This window comes from Barbatula barbatula (genome assembly GCF_947034865.1).
Source record: "Barbatula barbatula genome assembly, chromosome: 7".
NCBI classification, from domain to species: Eukaryota; Metazoa; Chordata; class Actinopteri; order Cypriniformes; family Nemacheilidae; genus Barbatula; species Barbatula barbatula.
This window is the reverse complement of record NC_136770.1, coordinates 738108-759037: the sequence shown is the minus strand read 5'-3', so window position 1 is coordinate 759037 and position 20930 is coordinate 738108. Positions and strand designations below refer to the sequence as shown.

The window sequence follows — 20930 nt, the reverse complement described above, 5'->3', positions numbered from 1 at the left end:
ATACCTACATTATTATGCACACTTGATATTAAATGCAAACATCAACCAATTATATCTTCATGATTATAGTATGACATGTAACAAATATAATGATGTAAATGAACACACTTTGGTCTGAGGAAGTGTTTTATTGTTTACAGCCTGATTTGATGTGTAACATGCAGCTTTTGTAAGCAGAGCAGCCATAATGTTAATCTCAACCATCAGCCAAAATAATAAAAGAAAAAAACATATACACCACTGCGGTGCCATTGTGTTCTGAACGTTCCAAAGCCAAAAACGTAGAGACTCGGCACAGTTGCCACATAATGCCGCCCACAGGCCGTACTGTATAGTCCATCCAACTGACTCCACCATGACATCATTTCTTTTTTGGCTGATTCGGTGTGTTGAACTTGAAGAAGATGATGTCTCCGTCTTCCACAGTGTAGTTCCGTCCCAGTTGTCTGTACTTCCCTGCGGCCTGTAAGCGATAACACAGCATTATCAGTTCAGTGTTTGACCTCATTAGCAATCCTCAAAGCAAGAGATTCTCACCTTAGCAGCGTTTTCACTGCCCTCTTCTTTAAAGTCTGCATACTTCATGACTTCAGCCATAATGAATCCCTTCTCAAAGTCTGTGTGGATCTTTCCAGCAGCCTGCGGGGCCTTTGTGCCTTTCTGTTAGGTAAAAAGCACGTGTAAGTTTAGAGGTGCTAAAGAAATGGAAGATCGGGCGTATGGATGCACAAAGCAGTGTGTCAGTCTCACCCTGACGGTCCACGCGCGCACTTCATCCGGTCCGGCGGTGAAGAAGTACTCCAGCTGTAAGCAAGCGTACCCGCTCTTGATGATCTTAGTCAAAACACTGAAACGAAAAACGAATTCACAAACCGGTTAAACTGATCTGCCTAATCTAATTCAAATTTTTCTTAAACAGCATTTCTATTCATTCTTGGTGAATACAGTTCTAAGAAAGAAGATAAAATGCCAACCTTTGTGTTTTGTTGTCCTGACAATACTTCTCTTTTTCTTCATCGGCCATGTCCTGATGCTTGCTCTCAAATCCTCCACTGAACGGGATGACCAGAGCACCTGGATCATGAGCATCCACCCACTCCTTGATCTTCACCAACCTGTGAAGGAAAGATGAGACTGTAAATGTTTCAAAATGCTCTGAAGGATGTAGAGAAGAGCACTACAGGAAGAAGGACCGCCTCACCATTTATTCTTTTTCCTGATGTAATCTTTCTCTGAGAGGTTTACTAAATAGATCATTGGCTTGGATGTCAGGAACAGATACTTATTCAAGACCTCAATCTGAAAAAAGAAAAGATCATCTTAACCTGAATAAAGAAACAATCACGGACGTCATTCAAAGTCCTTTTTTTATCCAAAAAAACTTTCTAACCTCTTTCTCATTCCAATCGGGATAATAACGGACATGTTTCTTGTCATCGACTACCCATGACTTGATTTTACACATGATGTCCTGCAAGCACAAGAAACCGAAAAGGGACATCATCCATCAAAAGACTCTCGAGTAACAGTTTAACATGTTTAACACTGCGATATGACGTTTACTGACATATTCAGGTTTGAGTTTTTTGTCTGATCCCCTGACGGAGGTTTTCTCAAGTTTGTCAATGATTGGATCGATCATCTCCTCATCTTTCAACCTCAGCTCCTCATGAATGATCTCGATATCCCTCACCGGATCAACAGAGCCCTCAACATGAATAATGTCTTCATCCTCAAAAGCTCCTACACACAAACAGTTGCAAACCATTTTTGAACAGCAAAACTGGGAAACGTTCATTTATTACCTCCTAGAAATAACTTTTCATTTAAAGAAAATAAATCCTGAACTATAAATGACCATTTAAAAATGTCTTCATGAAGGCAACGGTGATGTACTCACGTGTCATGTGAAAGATGGCATCACAGGCACTGATGTGAGACAGAAAAGCGTTTCCCAAACCTTGTCCCGCGTGGGCACCCTTCACCAAGCCTGCAATATCCACCACGCTCAGAAACGCTGGAACCTTACTGGAGAGAAAGCGAGATTAAGTTCTGTGTCCAGATGTATTCTTCTGGTTCTGATCATTCCATTATGCAGACATGCAGTGGGCACCTGGACGGTTTGTGGTACTGGCACAGGAAGTCATAGCGATCGTCTGGAATGGGCACGCGGCTCTCGTTCGGGTCGATGGTGCAGAAGGGAAAGTTCTCCGCAGCTGCTTGACTCTTAGTCAAAACATTGAAGAACGTCGACTTTCTGAAAGCACATACGAATCGTTTTTAACGATGATGTTTTGACATTAGCTTTCCATCTCTAATGCAAAAAACAAACAAGGAAACAGCAGGACAGTTTGCTGTTCAGCACAAATGTAATACTACTAGTCAGAGGTTCACAGCCAAATGGCAGCTACATGACACCCACCCCACATTTGGCAGCCCAACAATTCCAATTTTCAACGAAGTCCCAAATCGTCCAATCAGGGGCTGCTGTTTTGGTCCATCTCCCTTCTTTGGAGGCATCTGTGGAAGAAACAACATTCACTTTAATGCATTACATATATTTAACCAAACACACCCAGCAATGCATCTCTACAGCTACCACACCTTTTTAGGAGCCATGCTTGACTGCTGTCTTGGTATATTACGAATGCAATATGATTTTCATTATTAAAATGCCCAATAGCGTTTAGTTTCCTACTGCTAGGCAAACTGTGTCGTTGCCATTTCACGACAGTGAGCCCACTGAGAGTGGACAGCCCACCACGATCCCAAAATAGCCTCCACATGGGGTGTAAAGTGACCGGACTGATTCACTGTTAAATATACACCAATCGCGGAAGACAAATATCTGTACCACAGCCAACTGACAGCTGCTTTAATAGATGTGTCGATCACAGCACAACACATCCACCTCAACTCATGACCGTGTAGCAGATTAGCACGCCGGTCGTACGGACGGACTCATTTCCAATGAAAACAAGACGATTGCAATAAAATACCATCTCCCTGACATGTACGTTATACAATATAAAATATGTTCGTTTTATCACCTTGATTTCACGCAATGTGTGTGAACAGAGGAAGAATTTCACTGTGCTCGAGCGAACACACGCCGCTTCTCACTTCGGCCGATGGAAGGGAAAGAACGCGCATACCGGAAGAGTCTGGAATCCACGCGTCCTGATTGGCCGAGACGAGTTGTGACGCAAAGACGTCGTGTTAAACGTAGACTATAACATATAATAGAGCACAAAGGTATAATAGAACGAGTTCCTTTTAAACCGCAATAAATGTATTAGTTATCTAAATAATGTATTCATTTTTCAAGTAGCTTTTGAACTACGGTTGTTTTTACTGTGTTTTATAAATAAAACTTTATTTGCAAAACACAGCAAAAGCAAATCTTTGTTGTTCGTTCCTGAAAGGGATTTAAATGTAGATGAGTATATCAAGACTTTTTTTTACAAACAATACTAAAGTCATTAAGACTGTCCTGTAACACATTTACATACTGATTAGTCTACAGATTTTAATCTTTCATATTATTACAGTATGACTGTACTTTGACTGTCTATTCGGTTATAAATAGAAAATAACCCTCCTAAAAGAGCATTTTGGGGAAAATCTTGTGTTTTTCAAACAATTGATGAATGAAATCCACAGAACTGCATTGCTCTTTATCCTTGTCCGTAACGCTCACCTTATGACATTACTTTAAAGTCCCAGTGAAATATAAATTACAATTCTTTTTTTTTTTCTTGAAATATTGTAGCGTTTATAGTAAATAGCTAATCAATGTGGATAATTTTCTTTTTTAAATTAATTTATCCGCCCTGAAATGACTGCCCATCTTAAATGACGTAAATTAGACGGCATGGGTGGAGAATCCGGTAACTCCTCCCCTTCAACTGTCAGTCTGCTGCCAGTTTCATATCAAAATGCAACGGCTGCTTTTATACATCCAATCAATTTGCAGTGGAAAATACAAGACACGCCCACCAATTTTCTCCTTTGAAATTCCTTTTCACTCAGAGATGCATCAGAATACGGAAGTAAAAGTGGTTCACGGGGACTTTAAACTTTATTGTACAAACAGTATTCCATAACACAGTTAATGACGTTAATAAAACAGAGTATTTTTTCACCAGTGATTTCACATATCTATATACAATAAGATTATAAGGTACTTACACCGTGTCTATACCGGACGCGACAACCTGCTTGTTCTTAATGGGTTTGTCGTGCCGCGCCACATCTTGTGTGGACAAAATTGTAAATTATAATGGTTTCAAATCCGTTCCTAATGTCTCCTAATGTTGTGATGCGTCTGGTGTAGACAAGGTGTTAGTCACAGAAACAAATGACATCACAGATTCACATCAGCAAGTTACATAAAGAATCCGAGTTAAGCAGATTTGACACTAATGTGATTCATAATGGCTCCATTTTAATAGCAGGGATGTTTTTGATCAGGAGGACCGTCCTGAAATCCCTTTAGCTACTCTTTATGTGTATCGGTTTGTATTCTCTCACAGCTGAGTTCTGTAAACATGACTTGCATTGCTTTACTACATGGCTTTTGTCTACAATTAAAATCCAAGTCAGTAGTAAGTTTGTATAGACAGCAGGCTTTCTGTGTTTCAAGAGCTCTTTAATGTGCGTGTGTGTGTTTATGACATAAAGAGAGAATCCTGAGCCATTTGCATGCCATGCATGGCTATTCAACAAGTTCAAAACATTCTGGAAGGAAAACTCAATTTCATGTCTATTCCAGGGGTTGAGTCACATCAGCAACAGAAGGGACCTATGGACCGGATCACCCTGTATGGAGTAATATTGCAGGGCACACAAATGTGTCACGTGTTGTAAGAAACCATTCTTCTGAAAGCAACGCCAAAGATGTCCATCTTTAACCACACCCACCCAATCAAGCGACTGCCTGGATACCAGCGATCAGGCCTGTCATTCAAAGAAAAGACTCGCCCGCTGGTCCCGTAAGAGATTCAGAAGATCCCCTAAGAAGAAAGTGAAAGCGACAATAAAGAGAGCAAGAAACTGGACAGAATAAGAGGTAAGGGTAACCATACACGGATTTGTGTGTTCTTTTTCCGTTTATATTTCACTGGTTAACACAACAGACTCATAAATAATGTTTTGAAAACATGTCATTTGAAATCACATGATCCGTCAAACCCTCTCACCCTCTGTTACGGACGATATCCTGAACGCACTGATCTTTGTGGTAACGCACAAACTGTGTACAGGTAAGTCGAATCTCCTCCTGCCCTGCAGATGACTCTGGGTTTTCATCCTGACCCAAACCGCACAGGGCTGCAAGCCTTCACACACACAGTTAAAACCGCCGCTGAGATCACATCCCAAAAAATTGTTCAAATAAAAACATAAACATGGTAAACGTGGCAATATTCACCTCTTTTTGAAAGGAAGAAGGATAAGATGTTCATCCAACGCAAAAATCCCAAAGGATATTAATCCCTGATGAAGAGGAAAAGGTTATTTGTAATATTTACTCTACGGGTGAATTCTTGCAGTCGCAGTCATGTGACTGTCCTCACCTGTCCATAGTTGGCTACAGCACAAAAGAACTGAAGCTCCAGGTAGAGGCGACCCGGATCATCACTGAACAGCCACCACAGACAGCTGGACACATTCTGAAATACAAAAACAAACATATTACAATAGAAATAAATTGAGTTCAGATCCCGTTCACGATTTTGTAAAATTCAAAATTTTAAAGTTTCCTCTTCTGTAAGTCTGCTAGATGAATAAATGTAAATGTAAAATTCAAAACAGCTTTTAAACTAAAGCACACATTCATGAGACCCTTTGACCCGACAAGCTGTAACTTCATCCTCAAACCACTCGGTGTCTTTTTCCTTCTCCAAGCGAAAATGTTCTTTATTTTCAACAGCTCACTCGAAGCCCCGACTCCTGACATTTTAAAGTGTAAAATGATATACTTTTCATTTTTTTTAATAATATATTACTTTTATGATTACTTTTCCCAATTATATAGCTCAACCTGATGCTGTCGTTTTGCATTAAAGGAGTAGTTCACTAAAAGGAAGGAGGAAGAAGAGCGCTCAAATGTTCTTGGATGTTGAATGACACGTTATGTCTTTTTGCAAGATTATCCTTTAAAATTGTAAGTTGATAAGGATGTTTAAATCTTTGAAATCTACGTCACGCGTGACCTTTCCAACGTGATTGCGTAATACAGAAGTTGTGGACGTACATCTGGGCCAAAAAAGTATATAATTTTTTCACTAGACAACACCCTCAGCGCCCTGTTGAACTGCCTTATAAGAAGAAGAACCCTGGAAAGCTTTCCTCAAAACCCTCAATTTGTTTTCCACAAAAGAAATAAACACACGGACTTGTATGACATGTGGGTGAGGGAATTATCATGAATAAAATGAATTCTTGTCTTGCGTACCGCCAGCATGCAGACGATGAGAAGCAGACAGAGCAGCACATGGCGAGCGATCTGTCTCTCTTCCTGCACGCGTGTAGAGCTCGACGCCTCGCTCAGAGGAGCTCCTAAAACACCAACACACACGTATAAATCTACACCCTGTAATAATACATATGAGAGAAGATTTGACTAATATAAATATGGTATATAACCTGCTGAAGGTCCCGGTGAGTCGCTCAGATGTCCAGCAATCATGTCAGGCATTGGTTCACTACAACAAACATCTGTCAACAACAAATGAGAAGATAAAACAGACATGAGTGCTAGAGATATGTTGACATGAATAACCCTCCGCTGTACCTCTGTTGAGACCGCCGTGAGACGGCTCTCGCTCAGACTCATGTCTCACATCTTCTGTTGTGCAGGTCACTGAGTTCTGACCGAGAGCTTGATAGTTCTGTTCCTCCCGGACCCCTCGACTCAAACCCATCAGAGACAGACCCGACAACATGATGCTGCAGCCCAGAAGCACCGCGGTACACATCATCTGAAGAGGAAGAATAATCGAATCTGAAAACATGATTAAAGTGCAAAGACCTATAAGTCTAAAACGCCTTTGATGCGACCTACCTGCCCACTGCCGTAAAAGAAGGCGGAGTCTCTGCTGTCACTCATTCTTTGTCCTACCACCAGCAACCCGCCCACAATTAAAAAAGGAACACTAAAGGAAATAAAACAAATATATTTTAAATTAGATCAATGAGCTTTCTCTGTATATTTACTTTTCTAACTAGTCCATATTTGAGTCTTGAAAGAAAAAAAATGTTGACTGTGGAATACCGTTCAATGCAAAATGCACAAATAATCCCCCCAGACATACTCACCCCCATCCAAACATGATGAATATCCACGGTTTCACCGTCATGTTTTCATTTCTCCTCAATAAAGTGAGAGAAAACGCCAAAAGACCTACAACACAACATCTACACAACTACTACACATCTCTACTGCACGACACGCAAATATATCCCAAGAGCCCCTGGTGAATGACAGTAACTCTTGTTTGTGTGTGGTGATGTGTTACCTGTCCACATGTAGGTACTGTACAGACATCCACAGAGAAGAGTAAAGATGAGAATCTTCCCAAACTCGCTGCTCTGCCTCACTGCAAACCTCCACATGATCATCAACAGACACGCCAGAAACTGCATTATATCATAAACGAAACATTCAATTAAGACATGGATTCAATTCAGAGAAAATATGAGTAAGGGTTCCCCCGTTTTAGTGCTGATGCACACCAGCGCTAGTCAAAAAATGTCCCTAAATCTCACAACTCTCCCTCAACTGTACTGGATTTTTCACCTAATTTTATTGTTTGCCGGTCCAAAAAAATACACAAGCCATGAGCACACCGCAAAACAACAAGATACAGGAACTGAGGTATCGGTCATGTCCTACAAAGCGGTTTAACTTGTACTAGTGTTTCGAAAATGTATCACTTAAACAAAAAGCAACAAAGTGAAAGAACTCTGCATGTGTGCGCGTCTTTGTAGATGATGTACCTGTGCAAAGAACAGATTCGTGGTGAACATATGTGGCGGTCTCCTAAACCTCTTACTCAGCAGCATGACAGCAAGAGTCCAAACCTACAACACACACACGGATCATCCAAATTCAGTAACTCTTTGATTTCGACATTTCAAATCTGGTTTCTCCCCAGTTTATTTTTCTCCAAGCGCTGTGGGTTTCTCGCTCACCGGGAGACTGCTGTCATTAGATATTATTTATTAGAATGATCTTGCCTGTTCCATAAACACCATGTACAGTGCTGTGTTTTTTTTTTTTAGAATGAATCCTCTTAAAGTTCGTATGCACATTCTCTAAAGTTACACACCAGTGTGTTCGTCTGAAGTGAAGGCAAAGTCCCCTACTGTTTGGGTTTAAAGGTCCAGTGTGTAATATTTTGCTGGATCTATTGACAGAAATGCAACATAATATACATAACTGATGTGTATAAAGATCTTACATAATGTTTATATTACCTTAGAATGAGTTATTTTTATCTACTTACACAGCCGATCCCCTTGCATGGAATTCAACATGTTGTTTCTACAATAGCAAAATGGACAAACTGCTCTACAGAACGCGTTTCGTAAATACGGCAAAGAAGTGAAAACGTGACGATATCTTAGTAACCATAGTGCTTCGAAAGAGAGGGGTGGAGTGCGCCAATGTCTGGAATTCGCAACCTCACCACTAGATGCCACAAAATTTTATACACTGGACCTTTAAAGTGTTTATGTCCAAATGTGCGAGATGTAGAGCTTCTCTCCGGTGTCGCTGAATGTATTTCTTTATGTTATTTCGTGACACTCACCAGGGCTAGCAGACTGACAACACTGATGTTGAAGCTCACGTCCTGCAGCTCCTTCACCAGTGACGTGGCCTTCATCCATGGAATGGTCAGTAACCACGCCGACACATACATGATGGGCGCTGACAGAAACGTGCTGATGACCAGCCCAGGCATCACCTAGCCCACACACACGCTCAGTACGATACGCAAAATAATAGAGCAAACACACACATCTGTGCACACTCACCACCTCCAGCTCCATGTTGTACTGGGCAGCGTATATGGCCACACTGGGAGCAGTGGGGAAGACTCCGTAAAGAAAAGCATAGTCAGACAGACTGGAGTGATTCACCAAGCTGGAATTCCCAGCATCTAATAACTCCACCATGTCCTTACACATCAACGGCATCAATAACCTGGAATAAAATGACACGCCATCACACAGAGAGAAACACGTCCATACATCTCACCAATGTATTCTCGATCACTCACAGTTTGGCAGTGATAAGCAGGATGAGGGAGACCCCGGCGGAGCGCGTCAGCTTCCCCATCTGTCCCACCATGTTCAGTCCTAGATAAAAAAGTGCAGCCCCTCCGAAAGAGTTCGCAAGTCCGTCAACAAACTGGGAGAGCAAAACCGGGACGCGGCCAGCAAAGAGGAAATGGAAGAGGATTCCTACAATAACCATGAAGACTATTGGGTTCTTCAAAATCTGATGGGAAAAGAAAACAGTGAATTAAGACAGAGGCCAACGGACACAACACTACACACAGAAACACACAAACACCTGCAGTGCGACAGTGAGCATCACGCGCAGTTTGCTGTAGTTGCCGTCGGTGGTTTGTCTCCATCGCTGGATCTCACACAGAGCAAAGCCCACAGGGTTCAGCAACATCAGAGACACGGGCGCCACCAGATATATATACTGCACATACTCCGGGTATGAGCTCCTGTACAGGGCATCCACTGTATGGACATTAAGATTACACCGTTAATCATCCCAGTATATAAAACACTGTGTGCATGTGTACTTTAGATGGAGGCAAACCTATAGGATGTCCCAGTGCAAAGTCATTGCTCTGAGTGGCAAAGATGGCGAAGAGTCCAGCTTTACTGAATTTGCTCTCGGGGCTCGCCACCAACAGCGTCAGCACACACACCAGCGTGAACACGCACACTTTTGAGATCAAGATGCTCCAGAAGAAAGACCAGACGACGTGCTCGAAGCGCAGCTGCACCATGTTCTTGAAGAGCAGGGCGGGGAGGGCGAAGCATGACACAAAGCTGCCCAGCCCTTTGATCTGTCCCGCCGCGATGATGTCACAGCGACCCGCCACATAGCCGCACAGGATGATGCCGAAGCATTCCAGTAGGGCCGGGAAGAGGTTGCCGATGGACATCGCAGGTGCCGCAGGGGGGCTGTGGGTGATGTTGAGCCCGTGAATGGTGACGTATTGACCCTCCATGATGACGTCACGGCGATGATGATGACGTCCCGGGGGTTGAGCCCTGAGCGCTGATCTAACAGTGAAGATCAGAGGAGACACAGCTGGAGAGTCACACAACTGTCCCTGCAAAGACAAAAGACACTTGACATCTGTCTAAAATACGTTCAGATTACTCTCAAAAATGACATTCACCAAATCAATATTTTGGATTAAATATAAATGTATTGAAATATATCAATTTTATTTTTGTTTGTTTACCAAAACTCTGTAAAGTATGTAAAAAGTTACAACTTTTAAATCTTAAAAAAACGTTCAAAGGTTATATTAATTACTGTAATAAATAAATATTTGAATAATATATAAATAAAACATAATAATTATGATAAATATAATATAATAATAATAATATAATATATTTGGACCGAATAAAACATCAAAATACATAAAAAGATATACGGTATACATTAGTTACTAAATAAAGATATAGGCTACCTTTAAATCAGAACACGTGTAATTAAATCACACCATTACTCTTATTAGAATAAATAATAAGAATCAACTATCAAAAACACATCGATAAAGAGAACCTCTCTGTGTGTAACGTTAGCGTGATGTATAAATAGCTTTAAAATGGAAAACAAAATAAGACGCGTTATTTCTTATGATAAGCAAGAACGCTCAGCTAAACCAGCCCTTTATTACCGTAATAACGTGATGTAGCACAAAACAACGGAAATATTAAAGACGTTAATGACGTACCAAGTATTCAAGTGCACACTCGACGGATAAATGAGCTGAAAATCATTTTGTGAAACATTAAACACGTCCATGATTACATTCCGCCTGCATGAGGAGTGTTTGCTTTCACGCGGCGCTGCGCAGACCGAGCGACTTATGACATCACAGCACCGCGAGAGGATTCGAAGCGGTGATTGGCTGTCACATGAATACACCCGCCTTAGCTCGTCTTCTTGCGTCGATGATTGGTGCATATGTGTAGCGTTCACGGAACCCTCACATGTGATTGGTCCAAGTCAAACGCACTAGCGGACGGCCTTCATGCGGGTTTGGATAATATATTAGAAATACTAGAGCATGTTTCATTTCTTTCTTTTATTTATTTAAAATACAAGTGCATTAAAATAACAAAGAGCATAAACAACTGTGTATACGTTGTGCCATTAACGTCAAGATCTCAGTATTGAAAATAAGATCTTTGTAAGAATACGTGTAAATACAGATACACTATTCATATTTACTTCAAATACCATATTGGGCACAGACAGCAAAGAACAGCCTGAAACAAACAAAATTAAAGTAAACAAACACAATATAACACAGATAATAAAAGTACCGCAAACAGAACAGAATAAATCATACACATTTACCTTTCACCTTCATTAAAAGTGTTGATGTCAAATCATTTTTCTTTTTCATTTTTGTGACACAATCGTTCTTCTTCTTCATCGCTTTCAGATCTTTGTGATCTAATTTAACGTCCTTCTAATAAATGCTGTGCCACTGTTCATATAACTCATTTCAATGTCAGTCTCAATCTTTATTCATTTTAATTCTTGAATTAGAAGACATTTGCCGTTCATTCTGTCAATGTAAACAAACATCAAAGCAACAAACCTGTAAAAATCTAAACCAAGCCAAATGCTGGCTTCTCTTAGCACATCAGGCGGATATATATCATACGACTGTACACTTCTAACATCTGTCATACGAATAACACTGAGCAATAGTAATGTAAACGAAAAAAGCAAGTGCATACATCATAAAATGCTTTTTAAACACATTTTGGTCTTTCATCCTACATTATAATCACGGACGCAATTCCTAATAAAGAACAGACACACTTACATGAAATTGTAGAGAAAAATGATCCTTCGTTCAAAAAGGAGTTTAATATATTTACTGCATAGATCAACAAATCTGGTGACAGGATCACCAAACACACTTACGGTACTTTTAAGGCTTTTTCACTCCCATACTGTCCTCCACATCCAGTTCATTCCCTCTTCATCTTGGATCTCTTAGATGTCTGTTTTCTGAATGTTGTGTAATATGACAAAAGGACTGTAGGGGGCCCAAGAGTCTCAGTCAAAAAGTTCCCATAAGGATCCGCACCCTATGACACATGTCTGTCAATGGCCGGACCTTAAAATCAAATGACAAAGACCGTCTCCCAAAACCTCATGCTCTGTGTGGCTTTATGACTAACCTTCAGTCGGAGCCGCAACAAACATAAGAAATAACACACAAACATCTCTCATGGACAATGATAGGCTGAAAAATAAAGCAACATGTAGCTGTAGTAGGCTATCTCATAGCCATTTTATGAATCTCTCAAGCCCACGAACACGTGAAGTTATAGAAAGTCATCAGCACAGCGGGGCAGTGACATCACAATGGGTTTGCCATTGTTTTTAAAGCACTTTGAATATTTGAACTACTCTGGCAGAATAATATGAATACAGCGAGTACCAGAGAAAATGATATAATCAGAGAAGGGAAGGATGGTCGATTCCTGAGTTGCTTTCACCTAGGAATAGGGGGCAGAGGGGGTGCACCTCTTTCTTTCTTTCCTGAACCTGAAACACACACAAACAGACGGGTAAGACTATGATTGTGCCGAGAGGACCGAATGTTTCATGGCATGAGACAGCTGTGGGTCAGTTTTGTCTCCGTGAGTAACAACAGTAACCAGTGAGGTCATTAAACAAACACACGGTCCTGATAGGTTACCTCGGTTTTCATTCTTGACCATTTTACTAGGATACGTCTTCTGACAGGGGATGTAGGGTTCTGGGGGCGGAAGATCCGATATGGGTCGGAACGTGAAGCGAGATTCCCAGTCATCTTGGAGAGATAAGTCAAACATTTAACATTACTTTAACACACATGACTTTTTTATTAATCTGCTTGTAAATGAAAGACGTTTGCCTTTTTAATTCAATACAATCCTAAGGAACAACAGTATTTTCCAAAATTAAAAATGATACTCTGTGAAACAAAATCACACACAATAATGAAGATACCTGTCTGATGTCCCTGAGTGTGGTAACCGTTGCCCATGGGTGGGGGAGGCGGTGGCAGTGGTCCTGATGTGGGTCTGTCCGGTGGAAGCGGTGGTCTACCACCACCACGATGAGCATCCAAACCTGGTCTGTTTGGAGGGGGAGGAGCTGGTGATGACCTCACACTTCCTCCACTTGGACGTCCAGAGGGAGGTGGAGGTGGAAGGGGACCTGTGGATACAGCCACAGATAACAATGAACAAATCCTTTAAAGTCAACTAGGGGTGTTAAAAATTGATAGATTAATCAACGGTTTTAATCAGTAATTCATAGGTGTGTTTCTGCATAAAAAAAAACTGTACCTGTTCGCCCCGCAGCATTCCTCCCCAATGCGGGTGGTCTCTCTGAAGGTGGTGGAGGAAGGGGTCCTGCTCTTCCAGGTGGCAGAGCTGGGGGATGTGAGCCAAGTGACAGGTTCCGCTCGGGAAGACGTGGTATGTGGTCCTCTTGAGTAGATGGGCTTGGGCGACCCGGTGGCAGTGGAGGTGCAGCGCTCACAGGCGCCCTCAATGAAGCCGGAGAAGGAGCTGGAGGAGAAGTCGGTTTACTACTTGACGGAGGAGGCGGAAGAGGTGGGCTGTCCCGAGTGAGGGGCAAAGAACGAATTCCAGGAGGAACAGGTGGAGGGCGGTCATCACCTCGACCGGGGGCAGGAGGTGGAGGAGGACGTCCGGCGTGGCCCACAGGTGAAGGAATAGAGGGAGGGCGACTAAATCCTCCTTGCACAGGTGGAGGGGCGGGCTGTCGCCCCGGAAGATTTGGAGGTGGAGGGGTTGGTGTGGAACCCGGACGGGGTGCCCCTGGAAGTGAGGGTGGTCCCCTGCTTTGCAGGCTACTCTGAAAGGGCCGTGGGGCGCTGGGAAGAGGGGGAGGTTGCCCTCCCGTTGTTTCGGGCCGGGGAGGGGTCATCCGGGGTCGCGGGGGGCCGAAAGATTCACTGCGCTGCACAGGCAGACGAGGGGCGAAGGCAGATCCCCCTCCAAAAGGCCGTGGACCTGAGCTGCGAGCTCCAGGGGGCAGAACTGGAGGCCTGACGCTTCCAGAATCTGAGAGGGAAAACATTTTTTTGTTTCACATTTAAAATCCTTCGTACAATTTTGTAAAACATTTAAAAACGTGTAAGATTTTACCATCTCGAGCGGAGCGCAGCTTTGGCATCCCTCCCTGGAATAGACCACCCAGACCAGCTGGGGCTCCTCCCCCTCCACCCCCTCCAGGTCCGCCTCCACCACCACCTCCACCACCTTTAGGTTCTGTCAAAACAAACAGAGCAGTTAGGCCGTCACAATCCTCTCAGATACCCAAAATATCACTGTATATCGAACAGAAGCGGATTAGTATTGAGTACAGAAAGCATTAAAGGCTTGAACAGATGATCGCTGTGTAATGCTCCTGATCCATGAATGAAATACATCCCTGCGAAACTAAAATAAATGAATAAACATGGTTGACTGCCATCCGCATTATTAGATAACTTCACACCTATAACAAATACCTGTGCATGACATCACTAGTGTTAGGACACTTTACATGAGATGAAGAAATCATTTACATAAACGTCTTAAAGGTACAGTATCAAAAACAGACAGAGTAATAAGGGTCAGAGAGACGGCTCAGAAAGGTCATGCGATTCAGATTCTTACTGTCGAGTACAGGAGCGCTGCGGTCGTTGGTCGATGTCTTCTTCAGCTTCGCTCCTTTGCCGATGTCTGAGAGTAAAGCGTTCCTGCCGTGCTGCTCTGTTCTATTTAAAACAGGCTTCTCCGTGTTCGCCTGTGAGCGGATACAAAGACATTTTCAGTGGAAATCATGAAACACAGAAGTCTGAAATTCCACGAGAGATCCTCCACTTACGTACCTGCGCTAGGGTGGGGGGCGGAGGCGGGGGAGGTGGAGGAGGCGCCGGCATTTTTGGTCCTTGACTTCCGCTCCTCTCACTGGGACCTGACAGACAGAAAACTATTTTGACATTTCACAAAGAAAAAAGGTGTAGCTTGTTTTTAGAAAACTCGCCTGCATGCAGTAGTTGTCAGGAGGATGTTGCTATGCAATTATTTCAGAGGTTACTAAGGCGTTGCTAGGGCTGATTTCATAAGCCAATCCACAAGCAGGCATGTGGCGGTATCAGCTTCTCGTATCACGATCGCTTTTTATCGCTGTACGACTGGGCTAGTCAACTCATCTAGTCAGTCATCTTTATCTGTCCCGTCTTAACATTTCAAATAAGCGGAGAGACTTTAAGGACGGTGTGCTTTAAGACATGCACGTCCTGAGTCGCCGCATCTTTCCAAAACGTCCAAAACGCTGCTACATTCAATACGAAAGTAATTCCCGCGGCTCATCTTATAAAGCGATTCGATCGGTCTGTCCAAGACACTTAACGTTAGCACAGGCCGATAGTTCGAGTTCCAAACCGGGTCTTGTGACATTGAAAGTAACTGCAGGAAGGTTAGTGTTACTACACCATGGGACATTTGTCTCATATAAGGTTTTTATTACTGCATTCATTATGTATGATTTTAAAAGCTATATTTAGGAAAACTCCCTTCAGAACTTGCACTTCAAAGGATCTGCCCTTCTAAGTGTGCGGGGAACATGAATGCAATTGGAATTCACTCGAAAATGCGTTAATAGCCATATCTATGATAATAACAGTCAGTTTCTTGTGCAAATTAGGGATGCACTGTAAATTATCGGCCGATACCGATAACATTAAAAATGACCGATAATTTATAGTGCATCCCTAGTCTGTACAAGAAATGAACACTTTTATCATATAATAACATTTAGGCCGATAAATCATAATATCCTATGGTTAAACTTCTCCAGCTGCACGCTGCTCACAGTTAAAATACCGTACAGTTCTGTCTTTCTGTCGAGATCATCATTGTTGATGTAGGTACAGTATATAAATATAATGAAAAGGTACAATATTCATGTGCATGTTTTGATATATGATCTTTAAGTATCAGCAACAAAAACAGTATAAAATGAACAAAATGCAATAAATAACAGAAATACAAAATGATAAAGAAGTAATGATGATATGGAAAAAATCTGGCACGCATCCTATTTATACTTTTGGAATTTGGCCCTCAACGTAAAGTAGTTGAAGACCGCTGTTGTACGGTATTATCAAGATATTGGATTCTATGACAAAAACAGGTCGAAATATTAATAAATAAATAAACTGACTGTAAAAACTAAAGAATCTGCTTATTTTCAACCTACCCAGCATGTTTTCTCTCCATATTAAAATGCTCATTATTAAATGTTTGAAATATTTATTTTACTACACATATCTAATAGTGATAGAAATGTGTTAATGTGTGTCATTGTTTTTGTTTCATTTTTCGTCAATCCGCAAGTATAAGAAACACTATCAGAGGTCACATCATGTCTGCAGCACGACGAGTTTCAATATGATGTTAAGTATTTAGGACTGGAGTTCTGTATCAACACCAAGCTAAAAAAACACAGGCCTGAATCACACCAAATCACAGACACAAACCACACCACATGACCTTACACACTATCATGGTCTCACATAGCGGTCTATACGATTTTGAGAAAGGCCAAGAAATCAGCGAAGGTCAATTCTGTAAAACTAGACATGATACATTTTTTCAAACACACACACACAGTAACACAACTATTTAGTATGTTTAAAATATTTTCCTTTAATGTGATGTTATTATTTAGTGCCCATAATGTCCCTGAAACGCATAATGCCTCTCATGCTAATACACCCTCTTATGTGCAAGTTCTATGAAGACCCCTCGCTGGTCACATCCGGATGAGACAATAAACAGGAAGAGCTCATGCAGATATACCCTTCACTTCCCTCTCACACACACACACACACACACACACACACACACACACACACGAGATCATATCAACACAGAGGTGACAAAACAGACAGTGAAAAGTTTAAAGCCAAACACACACACACACACACACAATCACAGACTTTATGAGCCCTTAAAACCATTTGCTCTTTCATCCTTAAACATCCCTCAAGTAAAGTTGGATGTCTTTCAGTCCTTTCTCTCTGTCCTTTTCTTTTTTCTCTTTCATTTCTCCTCTCTCTCTCTCCCTTTCTCGCGTTTTAAACAGACATCCGGTCAGTTCGGCAAACGTTCTCTTCACTAATAAGACACAGTGAGAAGTGAGCAAACTTCCTGATCCTGAAAATTATTATGCACTTGAATACATAAATTAATTACATTTCCATGACTGAATATTTATAACAGAATCTAAGATTAGTTATCATTGTTTTATATTCCAGGATAATATGCAAAAACAACTATTTGTAATCCATTGGTGAAAAACATAACCATTGCTTCCCATTTTGGAATTTCATTTGGTTCATCTTGAAGATTTGCCAGAGGCAGTTAAAGTCCTCTCGAATCCTTCTGTTAATAAAGGAATGAATAGTATGTTTTGATGTGTAAAAATCATGTACACTCATGCGAGGATGCATCCTTATTAAATGCATACCGGAAACTTTCACAGGGCTGACGGTTAGAAAGATGTTAAAATAAGAAAACAGGGTTTGAGAGGCGATGAGTATGAGAGCAGAGATGAAATGAGACATGCAGGAGGTTCTTGGACAGAGACCATATTTACATTACAGTGTTGTGAATAAGGACAGCGGTGATGGAGAATATGTTAAGGTCTCTATACACCAATACATCCAACAGTCTGAAATGTCATCATGTCTTATACAGACACTTGACGGGCCTTTTGGAGTCAGTTAATGCCAATTGCCAGTGTCTCAATATATTTACCTCTGCAGTCAAGACCCTGTGTCCCAACCGTAATAAACCATGGTTAATTTTGTAATCAACATGAAGACTGATGAGATTTGCCGTTATCAATGTGCCACAATAGATAAGCTGCGTATCAGTCCGTATAGACCATTTTGCAAGACATAAACAAAACTGGTCCAGAAGCACTTCCTGTTTCTAAATGCACATGGCCAACAGAACAGAAAAGCGCAGATGGGAGTGGAAATTTCAAAAAGGTGATTTACTTACAAGGGCACATAAAAAAACGCAATATCTAAACGTTCAATAATGCCGCAAATACCAGTGCAATGACGAGCGCAGACCTCCGTGAATCGCGTTGCGCGATTCGTTTAAATGCGTCTGAAGAGGAAACTCCTACAAATGCATAGCAATATGTTCAGTCGCAAAAACAGCCGTTTCAAAGCTAATTTTCACTGCGTGTCTTTAGTAAATACAGACAGACAGTAGTTTCAATATAGAAAAACTGAAAGTGCTTCTGTAGCACTGTTGTTTACGTCAACTCAAAATCTAAATTTGGAGCTCCTCCATGTTGAGTCCCGTATACGATAATATAATCAAATGAGTAAGTGTGAAAGCAATAATTAAATTACATTTTATGACTGTTAGCTTGTTGGAGATGAGTTGCTTGACTATTATTTGTATAATAGTCAATGGTTTGTAGAGGGACAAACCATTGAAACAAAGGACATGCCATGAGATCCATAAACGCTAAACTCAATATAGCCGTTACTTTCTTTACAGAACTTTAATTCAAGCAGATCGTATAATAGAGATGGGTGGAGTCCTTCAACCGAAGAACCTGCAATGTGCAGAATCAGACAGGAAACAGAAAACCACAAAACACCACGTGTAACGTTATTTCAAAGTCTCATGATGAATACAATTTCTGTCATTTGCTCTATGCAATGCTTATTGTCTTTGCATATATCACACCGCAAGCGCAAAAAATGCTCCGTCTGCATTACGTTAAACTGTTCAAGCTATAAATGTGTCCACTTCTGCTCATTCTGTCTTTCCATCACATTATCGTCCACTTCCTTTTTGAAACTCAGCATAACACCGACACCTCTGGCTTTACTCAAACGGATGACCTCAGATCCCTGACACATGACTTCTGGATCTCTCTGCATCGTTGCTCAAGAAGAACATTAAAGACAACAGAGAAGTCGAAGCTTTGAGGAAGTTAATGCAGAACTTCTTTTGTATGAAGCTCAAATGGCTTGTTTCTATTCACGTTATCACTGACAACTGCAGGCCATGGCAACTTCTGCACGTCACTGCGGTTTCACACTCAATGTTGCTTAATAGTGTCACATAAACCCACACATGATAAAAAGTCAAGAAAATCACAGGACACTGCTGCAAATATAACAAGACAAACCATCGAAAATATATTATTGATATAATGGTTCAAAGGGGAATTGCATTGTAATGGTCTGCTGCTGGTGTGCGGTGTTAACCAGCGAATGGGAACCAACGGAAACTGTAGTGGTTTTAATGGAAAACACGTGATTGTTGTATAATGGGGTTAAAAGCAGCAGTTGAACTCTCTTAAGATGCATTTGTATATTTATAAAGCAAGATGAACACACAAACGTCCACGAGAGGTCAATGAGAAAAGCAAAATAATCTTAAAGAAGCTTAAAGAAGGCAAATGACTTGAATTGGCGCTCGCTGACCTTTCGATTGGAAACACATGCAACAGTCCTCGGGTCCCTGCGCCACTGCCTGACGTCACCGCCGGACCACAGAATCACACAAAACGGTTTAACGTCGGTTCGCGTCCGTAACAGAACCGAGAATAACAGTCGAGTTTACGTGAACACGACACATGCACGCGCAAGAGCTGGCACCCCAGTAAGCGCGAGATCTGCTTTAAAAAAAGTTGCCAACTTTACAGTCTGAAACCCGCTGCGTTCGCTAATGTAAACGGCGCGCGAGGTAAAGCGGTTTCGTGAAGTTTTCGTAGACTTACCGGTGCTGTGCGTCTTTATCTCCGCGCGCTGCAGAGCTCAGCTCGCGAGCCGAACACAACAGTGATCATCACCGTCAAACATCAGGCGTTCTCGACTTCACGTGCAGCTGCGCAGACTTCTCGACGTATGACGACAAAGTATCGCGAAACCGATTGGAAAGAGACGGGGGTTTTAGATATCGCGATACTTGGCTTTTCATCCATGCATCGTGCAGTGGGCCACGCCTTCATACCGATACATAGTCAGTTTCCGCCCATCACAAGTAGTGCGATTATAAGTTTATTCTTTTAACAGTTTTTAACAGTGCACGAGCGCAGAGTCCTTAGATGTGGGGAAGTGAATCTGAAGTTTGTTCAATATCCTCATTCGTTTCTTTAGCGGAATTTTCCTTCCTCTGCCTAAACAACCCTCCTTGTTCCCTTTATCCGGGACATTCGTGTGTGATGCAATGTTTCCAGATGTGTGAGAGAGAGAGAGAGACAGACAGACAGACAGAGAGAGAGAGACAGACAGACAGACAGACAGACAGAGAGAGAGAGATACTCTTAGGATACTCTTATTTTATTTTATACAGAATGTTTATATTTAATCTTCTTGCTTTGGCAATGTAAAACACTTTTTATTATGCCAATAAAGCTTTTTTGAATCTTGAATCTTGAGAGAGAGAGAGAGAGACAGAGAGACAGAGAGACAGAGAGACAGAGAGACAGAGAGACAGAGAGACAGAGAGATAGGTAAAGTGCGTGTGACAGATGCATTTATCATATTGAAACAGCATCAAAACATACCTAACCCATCATATGCTGTTTTTCA

General features: G+C 41.7%; 3 protein-coding genes across 4 annotated transcripts; all 3 read right to left on the bottom strand.

Annotated features, from left to right (window-relative positions):
* Positions 1 to 113: 113 nt before the first annotated feature.
* Positions 114 to 3249, bottom strand: ola1 (Obg-like ATPase 1). Its single transcript, XM_079459606.1, has 11 exons — positions 3051 to 3249; positions 2423 to 2520; positions 2114 to 2257; positions 1901 to 2028; positions 1568 to 1743; positions 1391 to 1471; positions 1202 to 1299; positions 975 to 1115; positions 751 to 847; positions 538 to 660; positions 114 to 463 (listed from the first exon to the last, which is right to left on the bottom strand). The coding sequence occupies exons 2-11, from the start codon at positions 2518 to 2520 to the stop codon at positions 362 to 364; spliced, it is 1188 nt and encodes a 395-aa protein (XP_079315732.1). The 5' UTR covers positions 3051 to 3249; the 3' UTR covers positions 114 to 361.
* Positions 3250 to 4055: 806 nt separating this feature from the next.
* gpr155b (G protein-coupled receptor 155b) lies at positions 4056 to 11114 on the bottom strand. The gene is made up of 17 exons (XM_079459759.1): positions 11004 to 11114; positions 9845 to 10367; positions 9584 to 9762; positions 9288 to 9508; positions 9043 to 9211; positions 8817 to 8972; positions 8002 to 8085; positions 7521 to 7641; positions 7321 to 7405; positions 7067 to 7157; positions 6797 to 6983; positions 6649 to 6720; positions 6458 to 6561; positions 5577 to 5672; positions 5432 to 5496; positions 5202 to 5339; positions 4056 to 5015 (listed from the first exon to the last, which is right to left on the bottom strand). The coding sequence occupies exons 2-17, from the start codon at positions 10260 to 10262 to the stop codon at positions 4967 to 4969; spliced, it is 2235 nt and encodes a 744-aa protein (XP_079315885.1). The 5' UTR covers positions 10263 to 10367; positions 11004 to 11114; the 3' UTR covers positions 4056 to 4966.
* Positions 11115 to 11338: 224 nt separating this feature from the next.
* wipf1b (WAS/WASL interacting protein family, member 1b) lies at positions 11339 to 20231 on the bottom strand. Of its 2 annotated transcripts, none has more exons than XM_079459625.1 (8): positions 20117 to 20231; positions 15186 to 15271; positions 14971 to 15100; positions 14458 to 14580; positions 13630 to 14373; positions 13289 to 13498; positions 12996 to 13109; positions 11339 to 12841 (listed from the first exon to the last, which is right to left on the bottom strand). In XM_079459625.1, exons 2-8 carry the CDS (start codon positions 15234 to 15236, stop codon positions 12789 to 12791), a joined length of 1425 nt encoding a protein of 474 aa, XP_079315751.1. In that variant the 5' UTR covers positions 15237 to 15271; positions 20117 to 20231; the 3' UTR covers positions 11339 to 12788. The 2 variants fall into 2 exon arrangements, with proteins under 2 accessions (XP_079315751.1, XP_079315750.1); XM_079459624.1 differs by lacking the exon at positions 20117 to 20231 and adding an exon at positions 19821 to 19989.
* Positions 20232 to 20930: the final 699 nt, after the last annotated feature.